The sequence below is a fragment of the Metopolophium dirhodum genome, chromosome 8, assembly GCF_019925205.1.
Source record: "Metopolophium dirhodum isolate CAU chromosome 8, ASM1992520v1, whole genome shotgun sequence".
NCBI classification, from domain to species: Eukaryota; Metazoa; Arthropoda; class Insecta; order Hemiptera; family Aphididae; genus Metopolophium; species Metopolophium dirhodum.
The window spans coordinates 22,294,325-22,309,736 of NC_083567.1; the positions used below are offsets into that span (position 1 = coordinate 22,294,325).

Consider the following 15,412-nt stretch of genomic DNA (forward strand, 5'->3'; position numbering starts at 1 on the left):
GTAATCTAAAGGAAAATTATTTTTTGAAAATGTTATATGGTATAAATATTAAATGCTGAATCACTACTTAATATTATTATTGATAATCATTTAAAGTTAGTAAGACGATTTAAGTTTTATACTTACGAAAGTAAAAACCTAAACAATCATAAAAAAAATAATAAAAACGTTTATTTTTTAACGAGATGAAGATCGCCTTATGTCGAAATAAACATTTTCTGTTAATAGTATAATAATAATAAAACACGATAATATATTTAAGAAACAGTGAAAAAATCCTGTAGATCATATTATTATTGTAAATTGTTTGCTCAGTTATTATTAAACGCAGTCATTGTCTTATCATACGCGTACATAATTTGTAATATGTATATAATATAATAAACGCATTACTACATTATTATAATATTATACTCTGATTGTTTTTTATTTCAATAAATAAATTCCATACATGAAATATACATTTTTCATACGGACATATTTTGTGTGTTAAAAATGATCATAAATACTATAATTAATATAAAAATAATATTATAATCTAAGTATTAATTAACTCTTAATTCGTATTATGATCCGAGATTATTTTTTAATCATTAGAAACTAATTTTTACTACATATAATAACCCACACAGAATTTATTGATTTTTATTTATTCTTTAGGTACTTTTTCAGTTATGTACTTTATCGCTTATTAAAACGTTGTAAATAATTGTCTATTTGTTTTTTTATGGAATTGGTTTTTCTGATTTAACTATATACCATCATATCGTATCTTATTCTAAAATTAAATTGTACTGTCAGAAATGTACTTTTATATGAAAAGGGTGGCAGTACAAATTAGTACCTGGGCATGAAAATTCTGTCTATGTTTGAGCAACTGGCTAGTTTTACGCCACTGGACCTAGAGCTACGTCTCAAGTGATGGGTTTCGTTTTTCTTTTACAATAATATTATAATTAATAATTATAACAATAATACCTGCACTTGGTGATGTCAAAAACACTATTGCACTAATTTCACTGATAAAATTGAGGTAGGCATCCTAAACTACACTCTGAACTCTGGTACAGAAATACCAATATATTAATATGGATTGGACATTGACGTTGATTACGGTTTTTTATGGTAAATATAGAGCTCAGTCGCGGTATAGACGTATATAGTTGCTAGTTATCAGGTTAAAAAAGGTTATAGCATTGATTTAGTATTTATGATCAATGGTTATAGTTATGTTTTCTTTTTAAACGTACCTACCTACTCTTATTCAATATTCTAAAAATAGTGCTTTTCTATAAACACGCAGGATGAATATTTTATGCACGCTCGCCTCCTTTTTAATATGCTGAAATTGATATACCAGCTAAAAATCAACGGATGGTGCACAATATGGCTTCTTAAATAAAGTTTAACTTGGATCTTATACAACAATGTATAAATATACACACACGTCATACAATACGAAAATACAATGCTCGCTAAATATCTTCCGCTGGAATTTCATCACACTATAGGTACTATTACTATTTATTATACAATAATATTATTAATATACACATCCGTGATAACACCGCGAGAACCGTTTAAACGCGAAACGAACGGCATGAAGAGCGATGGTCTCGTTTTCCTAAATACCACTGACACTATAACCGATGACGGTTGAACATATAACGTATACAATAACTAAGTCGCGGCAGTTAACTGAATTATTTATAACACAGTAGAGGCGGTAAATGTGTACCGCGGTCGAGGTGTTGAATCTGTACAGAAATAGAGAAGACCATATGGATATAATATACAACAACTAGATAGCCGTCTCCTTCTCATCATTGAAGTCAGCCGTCATGTTTACAAAACAATATTATCATAGTATAAGTATATATAATATTACCTATATGTAAGTGGAAAATGCTTTATAAATAACGGCCGACTTAAATCGGTCACATACTCACAACCATAATATGGTACAGATATGGTTTATGGTCTAGTTCATGGTCATAATTGTAGTATAAACACGGCTATCTTGAGTATATAGTTGTTGTACATGTTAATATATATCTATAATGGGCGTCCACCGATTTTATACATGAAACCGCGGGGTTCACAGTTTCATCGTCTGTGGTTTGGCTTATATCGTCTTTTGAATGGCAGTCGTAATCATGGTATCATTCACTTACCATGGTCTACCGAGAAATTCCTTGTCCAAACTCAACTTTTGTACGTGACACAGCACAGACGTTGTTTTTTATGAACTGAAAAGAAACCAAAACCTAAATTTTTGTTTTTTTGGGAACCGGAACCGTAAAAATCATCAAGGTTCCAGTCCCTGCTTGAAGGTTTTCATGCAGTACCCAACGGCTATGTTACTGCATTTTAATGTACTGCGGACTCCCTTATATAAGCGGTGTTCCAGTTTCTCTTTTCTTAGACCAGAGGTCATGGAATTTGGCCAATGTCTTTCTATAGCTGATGCCGTGGGAATGATGATATTTTCATAAAATTCAAATAGCTGGATTTGCAATATGAGAAGTAAATATAAGAAAGGTCATCCCAAAATATCCAAAAGTAATTATTATATTTCTATGATAAACATAAATTTTTAATAAAATCCTTGGTAATTAACATAATCGTGACTATAGGTTATGTTTTACAATAACATGCTGTAGTTTTTAAGCAATAACCCTGGGATGTTAATATGTTATTCATTATTTAATCATTGTTAATATAGACAATATAGTTTCTAGGTATCCACGATTTCGTAATAATAGACCTATGCTAGCAAAAAAACCAAGAGACAGCGCTTATTTTGTTTGTCCTCGATAAATTAAAAACTAACTATTCAATTTTGATTTTTACCACCATTTATAGAATCTTAAGAAGAAGGTATGGGCGATTTACCCAACTCCTGCTCTCGGAAAACTGAGTGGTAAAATAGAAATATACCCATAGCGCTATCTGTTCAGTTGTTGCTAAAAAAAAAAATATTGAAAAAAAATGTTTGTCTAGAATAATATCAAAAATTATTTACTTGGTTTACGTATAGTTATTCGTATATTTTAGTTTCTGATAATTTTTCATGAAAGGCCATAGTATATTTTACGACCGACACAACTCTTGCGTCCGGAAACTTGTCGGTAAAATAGGAATATCGAAATATTTTTTTTTGAGATTCTGAGTGGAATGATAGATTTTGGTTATTTTTTTTGTGTTCATCAGATATTCTGACGTCACCATGAGGGAGGGCTAATTAATTCTCTTATAACTTTTAAGTCATGATAATAATATGTATTTATATAAGTAAATTTTAATCATACGGCGTTTTAGATAGACAATTTAGCTACACTACTGTCACGTGGTTCATGAAAATTGTTAGCTGACAGCCGTAGTTACCACTGAAACCTGTCGAATGAGGCTGTTTAATTTCGAATAAAAAGAAAAAAATTAATGTTGTATAGAATTCAAAGAAATATAGGAAAAATAAAATTACTTTAAAAATTTAATTTTACAAATCTTTGAAACTAGATTTGAAAAAATAAAAAGGTTGAACATTTCATATGACTGTGAAAGCTCAAAAATAACTAAAATATTTTTAAAATTACACGATGTTTAGCAAATGCTAATATAAATATACTTTAAAGAAATGTAATATAATTTATTATTGCCTAGGTATACATAAAATATATAATATAAGTATAACCAAATAACCAAATAACCAACATATTTATAATATAGTAGAACTAACATTTTTTCTAAACCAAGATGAATTATGCGTAAGTGGTTAGCGCGTTAATTACAAATATATGCATACAATTATGATTATCTCCATATTTAACGAACGATTTTAATTATTTAAAACAATAAGGAAATATGACATAAACATTAGAAAAAAAACTATTTTCCAGACAACAAATCATGATAACTTATTCTATGCATTACGACTTATGGGTACGATTAATATTCAGCCATTGTCTAATATCGAAAAATAACTTTGAACCCCGATTTTTGATCAGTTGACCGGTTCGTAGAATATTGATATTCATCATTCATTATTAATATTATTTAACTTCCAATATGCGCCTATAGGTATATCCAATATTCCTATGCTTATAAATTTAGTACTTAAACAGTATAAATAACTAACATATACGGATACGATTTTAATAAATAATAATATTATCGAATATAAATAAAAAGTATCTAGATACGTACCCGATTTAAAAAATCTATAAAAATATGGTTGCCACGGGTGTACCTAAGTGTTTGAAACATATATTAGTTGTTTCTGTGCGTCATAGTATTCAGTACCTAATCAGTTATAAGTACCTATTTGTTACAACAAACTTTACGGATCATTTATAATACAATATAACCTTCTGCAGGCTAATAACCTTAGTTGTTGAAGCCTTATCATTAATAAAAAAAAAAAAAAAAGTCTCAACATACTTTTCGTTTGAAATATTAACTTAAGCGTATCAGATCAATATGTCAAATATTGCAGCATCGGAGACTTCGCCAAAATTCAAGATCCAGTCCGTGACCGAAATAATGCTCGAAGTTTTCGACATGCTCCAGGCAAATCGAGCGAAAACGTTGGAATTTCGAGATATCAAGAGCTCACAGGCGCACAGGCGATATAAATCGACGCCTAATGTGGCCGTGCAGAAGAACTGCGCAGGTGATGTACCCAATATCGAGTTACCTTCTGTCGCATCCATGTTGGAGTTGCAAGTTTCAAGTTTCGGGTACATCACCCTTCCGTTGTATCCATGGAGTTGCAAGTTTCGACAGATTTACCGTCCACCGAGTTGTCAGTAACGACACCTGCCACTGCAGAAGTTGGCGAGATCGAGGTGCCGTCAAACATCTCGTCATCTTTGCCACATGTTCGGCCGGTCGAAGCTGAAATGGTACAGTCAAATCCGATGTACAACATGGAAGCGCTGCAGATGGACGGTGACGAGTCTAAAACCTGCTCGACTGAACCATCGGTCCGCCAGGCAAATAGTATCCAGGATATGGTGGTAACCCGCGGCGGTCGCAGTGACGCAGTCACGAACCCGACGGTGACCGCGGTAATTACCAAACGCCGCTCCCTGTGGACCCAAATTATTTGTTGCGGCGCTTTATCGGCATAGACCGCAATGTATATAGTGTATGTGCGTGTTTATGCCGAGTTTGCTCCGCATTTTTGTGTCCGGTTGAACTTGTTCGCCGGAAAATTCGTCAAAATCATTTTACTTCCGCCATTGTACGCGTTCATTCTGAGTTCGCTCCGACGTTAGAACGTTTCTCCAAGTCACACGCGCTGTACTGACTTATTTAGTTACCGTTGAAATCGCACCGTTTGCGTCATAGATCTGCTGTGGAAATGGTCGGTAAATACTGCTGCTCTCCGCTCCTATGTTTAAGTAAATAAATTATACCGATCAATTATAAATGATGGCTATTATACAGCCGTATATGTATAATCCGATAACCTATATTATGTACGTTTACACGAATAAACGTTTTTGTTTTGTTATTTATTTGATATTATTATTAATAAACGCGTCGTCAACACGCTGGTGTAAAATTAACTTGTGGATATGTTGTCTATATTGTAAAGGTATACTTTCGGTTTTTCTTTTCTAGTGTATAAATCTCACGAGGAACCTTATTGTATTGAATTTTCAAGCTTTTTGGCCAAAAAAAAAATAATATTATCAACAACTATTACAGTCAAGGTAGGTACATCGGAAAAAACCAAAAACACTGCGATATCATGCAAAGAATGATATGTGTAATAAAGATCTCCCTGGATTTGGATTTCACCAAATTGCTTAATAATTTTCTATTTTTCTATAGCTTGTTCTATTTTAGAATATGGTTTTGTCATTTAGAATCCTCATCAATCTCGCTCAGTAAAGCTCAATCAGCTTGTACTATTATTAATATTATGTTCCATTCTATAATAATATTACATAACTAATAAATATAATATTAAGTTGTAAGAACTGGTACGCTGAGCCCACTATAGGGCGTTATAAGGCATTATCAATAAAATAAAATATCTTTATTTATTATTTGAATTATCATTTACCATAACATTAGTAATTAAAGTAGGTATATAAATTGAAAATACATAAGTATTCAAAATATAAAAATGTTGATGATGTTTTCCCAAAAAGCGAGCTTGCGATAGAGGAGTTAAAAGTACAATTTACCTGGTTCAATACGAGTATACCCTATGTATAATATTATGACAATTAGATATTAAATATTAATTTTAACGTACCTAAAACACTAAGTAATTATTTCAAAAACTTTGAACGTATTTGCAAATATTTTTTCTACATAATTTTAAGTCATTAAAAACAACTTTTTCTAAACACTAAAATATTTATAAGTCATAGGAATTAGGTGATAAACTACTTGTCCAAAAGGATTGAAAATATGGTTTCACGTAAATGTTCATTTTGTAACCAAGAATTCTAAAATTATATAAACAGTATTTTCATAGTTATTTTAAGTTCAAAGTTGGATGAAATTACATACCTATTATACCAAATATGTATATTACCAAGAATAACGGTTTTAGTTATTTTGTTGTAATTTAAAAATATTATTCTTGGGTATAGGTACTTGAAACTTTTAAAATATATTATTATATTTGGCAAAAACTTATTTAACCTACTGTAGACTGTAATACTAATGCCTAATAGTGAAATAAATTAATTTAATCACAATAATATCATACAATATACCTATACTAGTATATTATAGGCTGACAGAACGTATGTTCATTCAGAATCGTTTTTCGCATACGATATTACAATGATTTTGTATCATTGAATTAAAATTTAACATACTCATTATACCCAGCTTTTTATTTTTCTCGATTATTGTAAAAAGCACTGAAAAATTGTTTGCTTTTGATCCCCCTCACCCAAAAGTTATGAACTATATCCTATTTTCTGTTAACGAACCATCCTCAAAGTGTACGAATGAAGTTTTCTTATGTCTCAAAATGTTATAGCAGACGGAAAAAAAATACATCATTGCTTAACCATTAACAACAACATTAATACATTCATGGTCTGCTCAGAATCTAAAAGCCAATTAAAAAGTTTATATTAGTAGATTATATAATAAATCTCTCATGGGCTATTATAATGCTGAAAAGTGATATGTAGGTAGGTACTAACTAAAGCTTTCAAATACCAAATCCTAAGTCCGGTTATAATATGTCGCTTCTCGCATTTATGCTTTACCTACTAACGATGTTTAAGATATTAATTATTAGTTCCTAACGTTTAACAAACGAAATTTGAATACTGCTTTAAAAAAAAAAAATGTAAAAGTGGGGGATTTTAATGAATTGTAAACAACTTCATACCACGAATAATTTTATTATATATTTGCACATCATAAAACATTTTAGATCTTTTAATCATGATGGGTTTATTTAGCTATAGTATTTAATATTTAGTGACAATCTAACAAAATAGGTTATATTATTTCTGACGGGAACTCTTTTAATAATAGAATAACATTATTTAAACACGTAGTTCAGTAGTTGTACAACAATAAAATCAATTTAAGTTTGACAACTATTTATATTTATAATGCATCCTGCAGGCATCTATTGTGCTTTTTTTTAAATGCCGATGGTAGAATAATCAATTTTAATTAATTAACTACGCCCTAAAGTTAATAATAAATTCATCAATATTTTTAATTCTAATAATTGGTATGAATTGAATTTACTAGAGCTCAATTATTTTTTTCCCTAAACTTTTACAATGCACACTAAATAGGCATAATATTTTCATTTTTGTTCGTTATTAGGATGGATACTAAATATGAAATAGGTAGCTGGTAGGTATTTATTTTAATCAAACTTATTATTAACGCGTTTACTATAGTATACTAAACTATAGAAATGTGTCGACGGTCGTAGTTGAATTATCGAAATATGATAAATAAAGTCGTTGTTGATACGTCGTGCTTCAGTTGTGTGCGTAAAAATTTTAAACCGTTTTAAAAAAAAAAAAATTTTCCGTCGATAATTTCCAGTATATCTATGTTTTTTAATTCTTTTCTATCGATTAGTTACCAACATCGTATTCGGTGTTATAAAAAAAAATCACGAGTTCATCATATAATAATATGATGGAGATACACGTCCTACGCACATAATATAATAACATATTATTATTATGCATTTTACTATCCGTTTGCGGCCGAGCGAGTGCAATTTAAGGGTTGTGTTGTATAAGTCAAAATTTACCAACAATTTAAATCCTCTGTGCGCACGTCATCATAATATATTATCATTATTACGATATGCATCGCCGTAGAGAACGATCGCATCGACTACCTATATAGTGGTGCAAATGGTGACGTTTAGCGGGCGGTGGGGAGGGGTGAGGGGGTGAGGGTAGAGACGTATCACCCGCGATCGTCTATTATAACTCAGACGGCGGCGGCGCCACGGCAAACGCGCGCGTGTCTCTATAATATTATCATTGCTCGGCCGACGCGCATTCTACCGGTCACGTCGGCGTCTCATCAAAAATCGAAATCGGCTATTTTCGTCGATGGACTGGCAGTGTGGCCGGCCGATGATGATGATGACGTGTGTCGCACGGCGGGGGAGGGGTAGGCCCACGGTATGGAAATGAGACAGTGCCATTGCGCCGGCGGAAAGGAGCGGAAAGGAGCGGAACAAGAAGCGGAAAGGACCGGAAAAGAGAGGAAAGGAGCGGAAAGGAGCTCTGCGTGTATAGTATTATATACTAGGCCATAGTCGGAAACGTTGGCGGGACGACGGCGAAAAGTAAAAAGCGGAAACGAGAGTGCCGACGAAGAGTTTTAGAGTTATAATAATATACATTTTATAGGCTGTACATTATTAGGTATATTAATATTTTCGTTTTGCGGTCGGAGAGCGATGTAATTGGTGAATTATGAATGGTGGGTCGTGGGTGGTAGGGTCACGTGTATTATTCGTTCGGTCGATGTATGTTAATATTAAAATAATAACTGTTGATCGACGACAACCCTGTTCTCAGCATAATATAACATTTGGTATATAATATAATTATGAGTATAAAATGTACAATACAATACATTATGTATGGCTTGGGGCTTTTTAAACGCATATGACTATAACTATACAGAGTGATTCAAGTCAAGCATGCTCACTATATGTTATCCTTTAATAATGAATTTTATTAATATTCTGATTTTTTGAACTTTTGTCTTTACTTTCGAACCATAATTTTATCAGGAACAAAGTTCTTTTTCTCAAATGAAAACCACCCTTTTCACTGTGAATAATATTGTTAAACATATAATTTTTTTAAATTTTAAAGAAACTAAATCAAAATCTGAATGAGTAGGTAGGTGAGTTATTAAAATGTATGAGCTGATAGTAGGTATCATTCATAATTGTTTTTACATAATATATGAAATACAAAATAGGTGTAAGTAGTATAATATTTTAGTTTTACCTATTTATTATAAGCTCAAACATTTTTTAAAAATAATACACTTTGAATAGATTACTATATAATTACTATAATTTTCAAATCATCATTAGATATGGCCCCAAAATATATCTTTCAAACCTATCATAATAATCGGCCTATAATAATATTATTATATCCTTGTTGTTTGCACAATGACAGTTTGATGACTTGAAAGCCACTCGTTTGGATTCAGATGGGTTCGTGGAAATTAAAAAAAAATGTGTCAGCTGACAATAATTTACAGGTTTGAAAAAGGTAAAAGGTTAAGTGCGTTCGATCATATTATAATTATAATAAGATGTTTGGCGAATCGCCCTGTATGCCGGGTATGCTCGCGGGGCGAGTGGGTGGCGGGGAATCAATCGTTAACCTTTGCCCGAGACCGGGGGATAAATCGACGGTGCAGAAATCACGTCTCGATCGGACGAAAAATTAGATAAAAATTTACCGTTTATCGTATCGTACGGCTGTACGCCGAGTAAATTATTTGTTTTTCTTCCCGGCGGCCGCGGGGCGCGCGTGACGTATCCGCCGCGCGCGCCAATAGGGGCAGAAATATTGATCATTCCGTTTTTGTTGTTAACACGCTCGTCGGATTCAAAGCGGGGCCGGCTCAGTGTGGGCCTCTCGTGTTCGGGTACAGATGTCGTTCGGAGTTGACGCCGCCGCCGTCGCCGCCGCTGCCGCTGCCGCCATCGCCGCCGCGTACGACGCGTGTGCAACACCAGTCCGTCGCGGTCGCCGCCACGACTTACGCGCCCGCTGAACGCAAGTCTATGTGACGATACGCTGACCCGCCGAGATACGCTCGAGCCAAGACAGTCGGACGCCGCCGCCGTGACGACAGCCTGCACCTGCTAGCGATAAATTACCCGCCGAGCAAACGGGTCGCCGTATAATATCGTCATCGTTACTAATATTATAAATTGCCGGCCGTTCGAAACATGCGCGCCGCCGCCGCCACTGTCGCCGCCGTCCGAACACCCGCAGCATCACGACACGAACAGCAATGATCGTCCCGTACCGCCGTTACCCGTTACAATGTCGTTCTCGTCAACTCGGCTACTGTACAAGAAAAGTGAGTACGAGCACTTCATCGGTCGCATAACTGCGTTATATAATATAAGTACCGTTGAATTTCGGACATACCGATAGGGGCGGTTCTAGGACTCAAATTTCGTACGGGTATGCCTATATTTATAAGTAAGCTGTAACTATATATAAGACGTACTTATGTAATTAGTGACAGTGTTACCTACGTATTACTAAAAAATTAAAAAAAAATTATTTTAACAAGTTTTAAACATTAATGAACTATTTCCATTCTTTCGACTAATAATGTTTTACATTACTTATCATAACGACACGATATTGAATTTTTTAACAAGTGTATAACAAACAATTTGGTACGGTAAGCTGCTCACCCTGTCCGTACGCTAGAACCGCCACTGCCTACCAATGATTTTAAAGCTTATATACTATGAAGTTCCCCATAAAAAGTCTGTTATAAGTCCTTGTCAAAATATCAAATATCATATGGGATAAGTCCAACAGCGTGTGTTAAGACGTTAAGTGTAAACTTGAACCGTAAATGAAAAACTACATAACGTATATGGAATAAATCTATTGATGGTAATGATATTACTATTCACAAATACATATTTTGTTGTAATGGTAAAGTCATAGACGTTATGATAATATGTATAACTAAATAAAATACCGTGTGTGTATATTATAGTATATTTTGATGTCAAACGTTTTGGATATTTAAAAACAATTTCTGCCTTCACATTTTTTTAAGTATGTAGGCTCTTAATAGTTGTATTACATTGTTGGTGGTTGAAACATTTATGTGTAAATTAATATACCGCCATTGATTACATTTTTAAAATATACACGATATTTGTGTTTTATCTGCCGTACCATAACGTGTGAGTTACTATGTATACCTATTTTTAGATATATAGGTAGACGTATTACCATTTACCAGACAGACGATTCGATAATAATATATAATATAATATAAACCTTATACATAGATATATAGGTATGATCAATGGTTAATGAATATTATATACCTTATAATACGTCATAGGTGTGATTTTTAAACGTCGAACAATCGCAGAAAATGTAAATTATAACTAGGTAAGGGAGTACTTGAATAAAAAAAAAATAAACTCAATAAAATGTTTAAAACAATAGGTAGGAGGTACCTACACTTCAAACGTACATAATAATATAAATGTTTGAACACCATAAGTGTATCGAGCTTGAAGGAGGATCTTGGTCTTTTTTTTTAATATATTCTACTAAATGTATAGACGTATTTAGGTATTTTTGTTATTTGTCTATTATACTTTTTAATTTTCATTGAACGTTAATAATTTTAAGTTCCAAAGTCAAATAAAAGTATTTTGTCAAATTTTGGCCACGATAAACGTGATAATTCAATATGAAGACTGCAGGTACGATTGAAATTTCTATCGTTATCTTGAATTGCACGACAATACGAATGTGATGATTTCATTCGTCGGCATCCAGATAATTCACACGCTGAATGTGAACATAAAAATAATAATTGTGTTCAAATGAGTAAATGAAATAAATGATAAAATGTCTAGTTAAACAAAATTTAAATTGGATAAAATATATTACAAATCCGCAATTACAATTAATATAAATAAATAACCATAAATGCGTAAAAGTAAATATCAACAATAATATAAATTACACGGAATTAATTAATTAATGTATGTACTTGCAGATGTTGCACATTTGATCTGAATTTGTGTGCAAATTATGTCTATCATATAATTTTCGATTTGTCTATTTTTATAACCTTCGCAAACGTTTTATATAGTCACTCTGCAAAGTCTAATAGTTTCCATTACTTTCTGTAGGTTGTTCTCACTCAACTATTGCAGACCTATTTTTTTTATTACATTTCTAGGTCTTGGCAATTTTCGCATATCCATATCAATCTATTTACACCACATTTATCTAAAACGTGATTATAGCCTTTATACGTACCTATTTATTTACCTGGCCACGTTCACTTTTTATGTTACTGCTATAAAACCGCATCATTTGGACCAATATTGTTTGGATACATTATAGCCATCGTAGTTTTAAATCGTTAACACATTCGAATTTCAATATTATAAACATTATGTTAAACTTGAGCTGGTTAACTGTCGCATACAAATTTTATTGACTGGATAGGTAAATTATTATTAATTCACAACAAATGGTATGACGATAATAATACGATGAACGATGAATTATATTGAATAAATACTAACGATCTGGTGCGAAAATTGAAATATAAAACCAACTAGAAAATCGCAGCAGTATACCACGTGTACCTACAACAGTGACAAGTATATCGATGACAACCGGAAGACAAAGTATAACCATTTCGGTAAACATTTTGCGTTTCGATGTTCATCCGGTATATGAGTGTATTGTGTATATCAACGTGTCACAGGTATAGCGAGCGAGGGGATTGGAGGATAGGTGACATTCTCATACGAGATATTATGTCACACGAAATACATTTTACGAGAATTTTATCACGTTGTAGAGTATTTTAATTACTGATTATAGTGGTGGTGGTTGGGGGGTGGGTCATAAATCGTAATATTTTGCTCTACTGGTGGGTGAACTGCACAAGGGTAACGACGGCCTCAATAATTTCATTTTTCTTCTTTAGTTTAACGCATTACGGTATAAGTATTGCTAAAAATGCACAAACGATTCACAGTATATTATAATATTTGGAATAATAATATGCATCTAGAACCGAATTTATTTAAATCGATTATTATCATCATCGTTAGCATTGTATAAGTATAATAATTGTTGTCATTTGTGTATTTCCCTGTAACATAATTTTCCCAAAGTCGTAATGAACGATTGGTTTAATGTAACAATATTGACCGAAAAAATCATAGAGGGTAAAATAGTTGTTTACTTCTTACTAGTTACTACCCTATAAAAAAAAAAGGAAATTTAAAGGGTCTGAATATTTGCATATTATGCCAGCATTAAATGAAGGTTTTTTTCCTATTTATTCAACTTTTTTTCTAACGGTTTTTTCTTTTTTTAAGGTGTTAAAAATATTTACAGGTACCTAGGTACGATTATATTTTTGTGCACACTATTTTTGGTAGTTATATTTTTATGCACATATTATAGGTATGACTGGAAATATTAACTTACTATAAACAAAATATGTATTTCATCGTGTAAGGTATAGGTATCTCCTTAATTTGTAAAAAAATGTTCGCCGGACGTTTAATTCTGCGCATAAATCTACTGTACATAAAATATACTCCGAATAATATAATAAAATATCCAATTTATATCTAATAATATGGACGACACGACATCCGCACAACTTCAGTTATTATATTGTTCAGTACAGATACCCCGCCATGTTATATTTTATAATAATATTATGTAGGTATTGTTGCGTTTTATTAGCCATCTGTCACGCACAAAGTTGTACAACGATCATCATTAATATCGTTGATAATTAGATAACAATTATTTTATTCTTCGAGGACAGTTATTAATATTGTGGCTATATATTTTACATTAATAACAGTTAATATCGCCAAAGTAGATGTACCGCGTACCTGTATAATAATATATAATATACAACAATTATGTTATATGGAGTCGACGGGTATAGGCTGATGGGGGTGGTTGAGGATTGCGGCCCCGAGTCATGGATTCCCGTGGGGTGGGGAGGTTTGGGGGGGGGGGGGTCTAGAGAGGTACATACCGTTTTCGGATCAATATCTCATCTGCCAACGTACCACAGAACAGGACGTTACTGTCAATCTATTTTATTAATATACGATCCACGCGCACATATTAAACGTTAACCGAGCGTACAGGCCAGATAAACGACTGATAGGTTCCATCTGTTCTGAATGTATACACTGCTCAATATTATAATATAATATATTATACATATATACTATATAGGTATTAAGTGTGAGCGTGTGAGAGTGTATATTATTATTTATGAATTTTTTTTTATTTTTTTTTTACCTATAACCATTAGAGACTTGGAATTTTTCCGATACCTATAGCCGGTATTCGGTAAAATATCAAATTACGCGTGTTTTTCTGTAAGGGAATGGCGTGACGGGCTCGTTTATTATAAATATTATAATATTATAAAATCGCACGAGAAATACTGCGCACATATCTGACATGTCAAAATGTGAAACTAACAAACCGACACCTAACGTTTGATTAATATTATATTAAATATATTTTTGAAAGTTTTATTTTTGTTCATTGTATGATTAATATGATAAATCGTATTTTAATCCCAATAGTTAAAATTATAGTGTATCAAAATATTTACAGTGGACTAATTTCAATTTGATTTTATAATTTTACATGAATAAAAATACAATTAAAAATTACGTCTTACGATACATTTTTTGAACGTATAAACGTTTTAACCATTATATATAGGATATATTATAGGTATTTTTAAAAAAAAACATTTAAAAATATGCCATATTTCCAATAAATATAATAGTAATACACTAATACCTATAATATGTGACCAATCGCATTCATTTATATAACCAAAAAATATTTGATTTTTCAGAGTCAAAACAACAGATATATGTGAACCACCATATAGCAGCATATAAGGGTTGAAAAAAGTGATAAACACCCTCCAAGTCTCAATAGGAATCTATATTATATGCATTATAAATTATACATTTTATTGGAATCGGTCAAGTAGTTTCTGAGATTAGTTGTTACCATATATGTTGCGTTCGTTACGTTAAAACTGTTAAAACGTATTCGTTGGTTTGCACGAAATTACAACAGCCATACATTTTCTGAAAGGGTACGATATAGATGTGTAT

The 15,412-nt window shown here is 32.3% G+C and overlaps 2 protein-coding genes across 3 annotated transcripts in view; both read left to right on the top strand.

Moving 5' to 3' along the window:
• The first annotated feature begins 4,763 nt into the window (after positions 1 to 4,763).
• On the top strand, positions 4,764 to 5,132 carry LOC132951370 (uncharacterized). Its single transcript, XM_061023184.1, has one exon. It carries the CDS (start codon positions 4,764 to 4,766, stop codon positions 5,130 to 5,132), a length of 369 nt encoding a protein of 122 aa, XP_060879167.1.
• A 4,979-nt stretch (positions 5,133 to 10,111) lies between these two features.
• The window catches only part of LOC132950138 (uncharacterized), a 38,721-nt gene continuing 33,420 nt past the window's right edge, over positions 10,112 to 15,412 (top strand). For both annotated transcript variants that reach the window (XM_061021379.1, XM_061021378.1), the window contains exon 1: positions 10,112 to 10,587. The gene's annotated coding sequence lies outside the window, so the exon portion shown is untranslated. The remainder of the gene's footprint in view (positions 10,588 to 15,412) is intronic.

Coding starts and splice junctions, on each gene's coding strand:
- LOC132951370 (XM_061023184.1), top strand. CDS start 4,764: ATGGAGTTGCAAGTTTCGACAGATTTACCGTCCACCGAGTTGTCAGTA.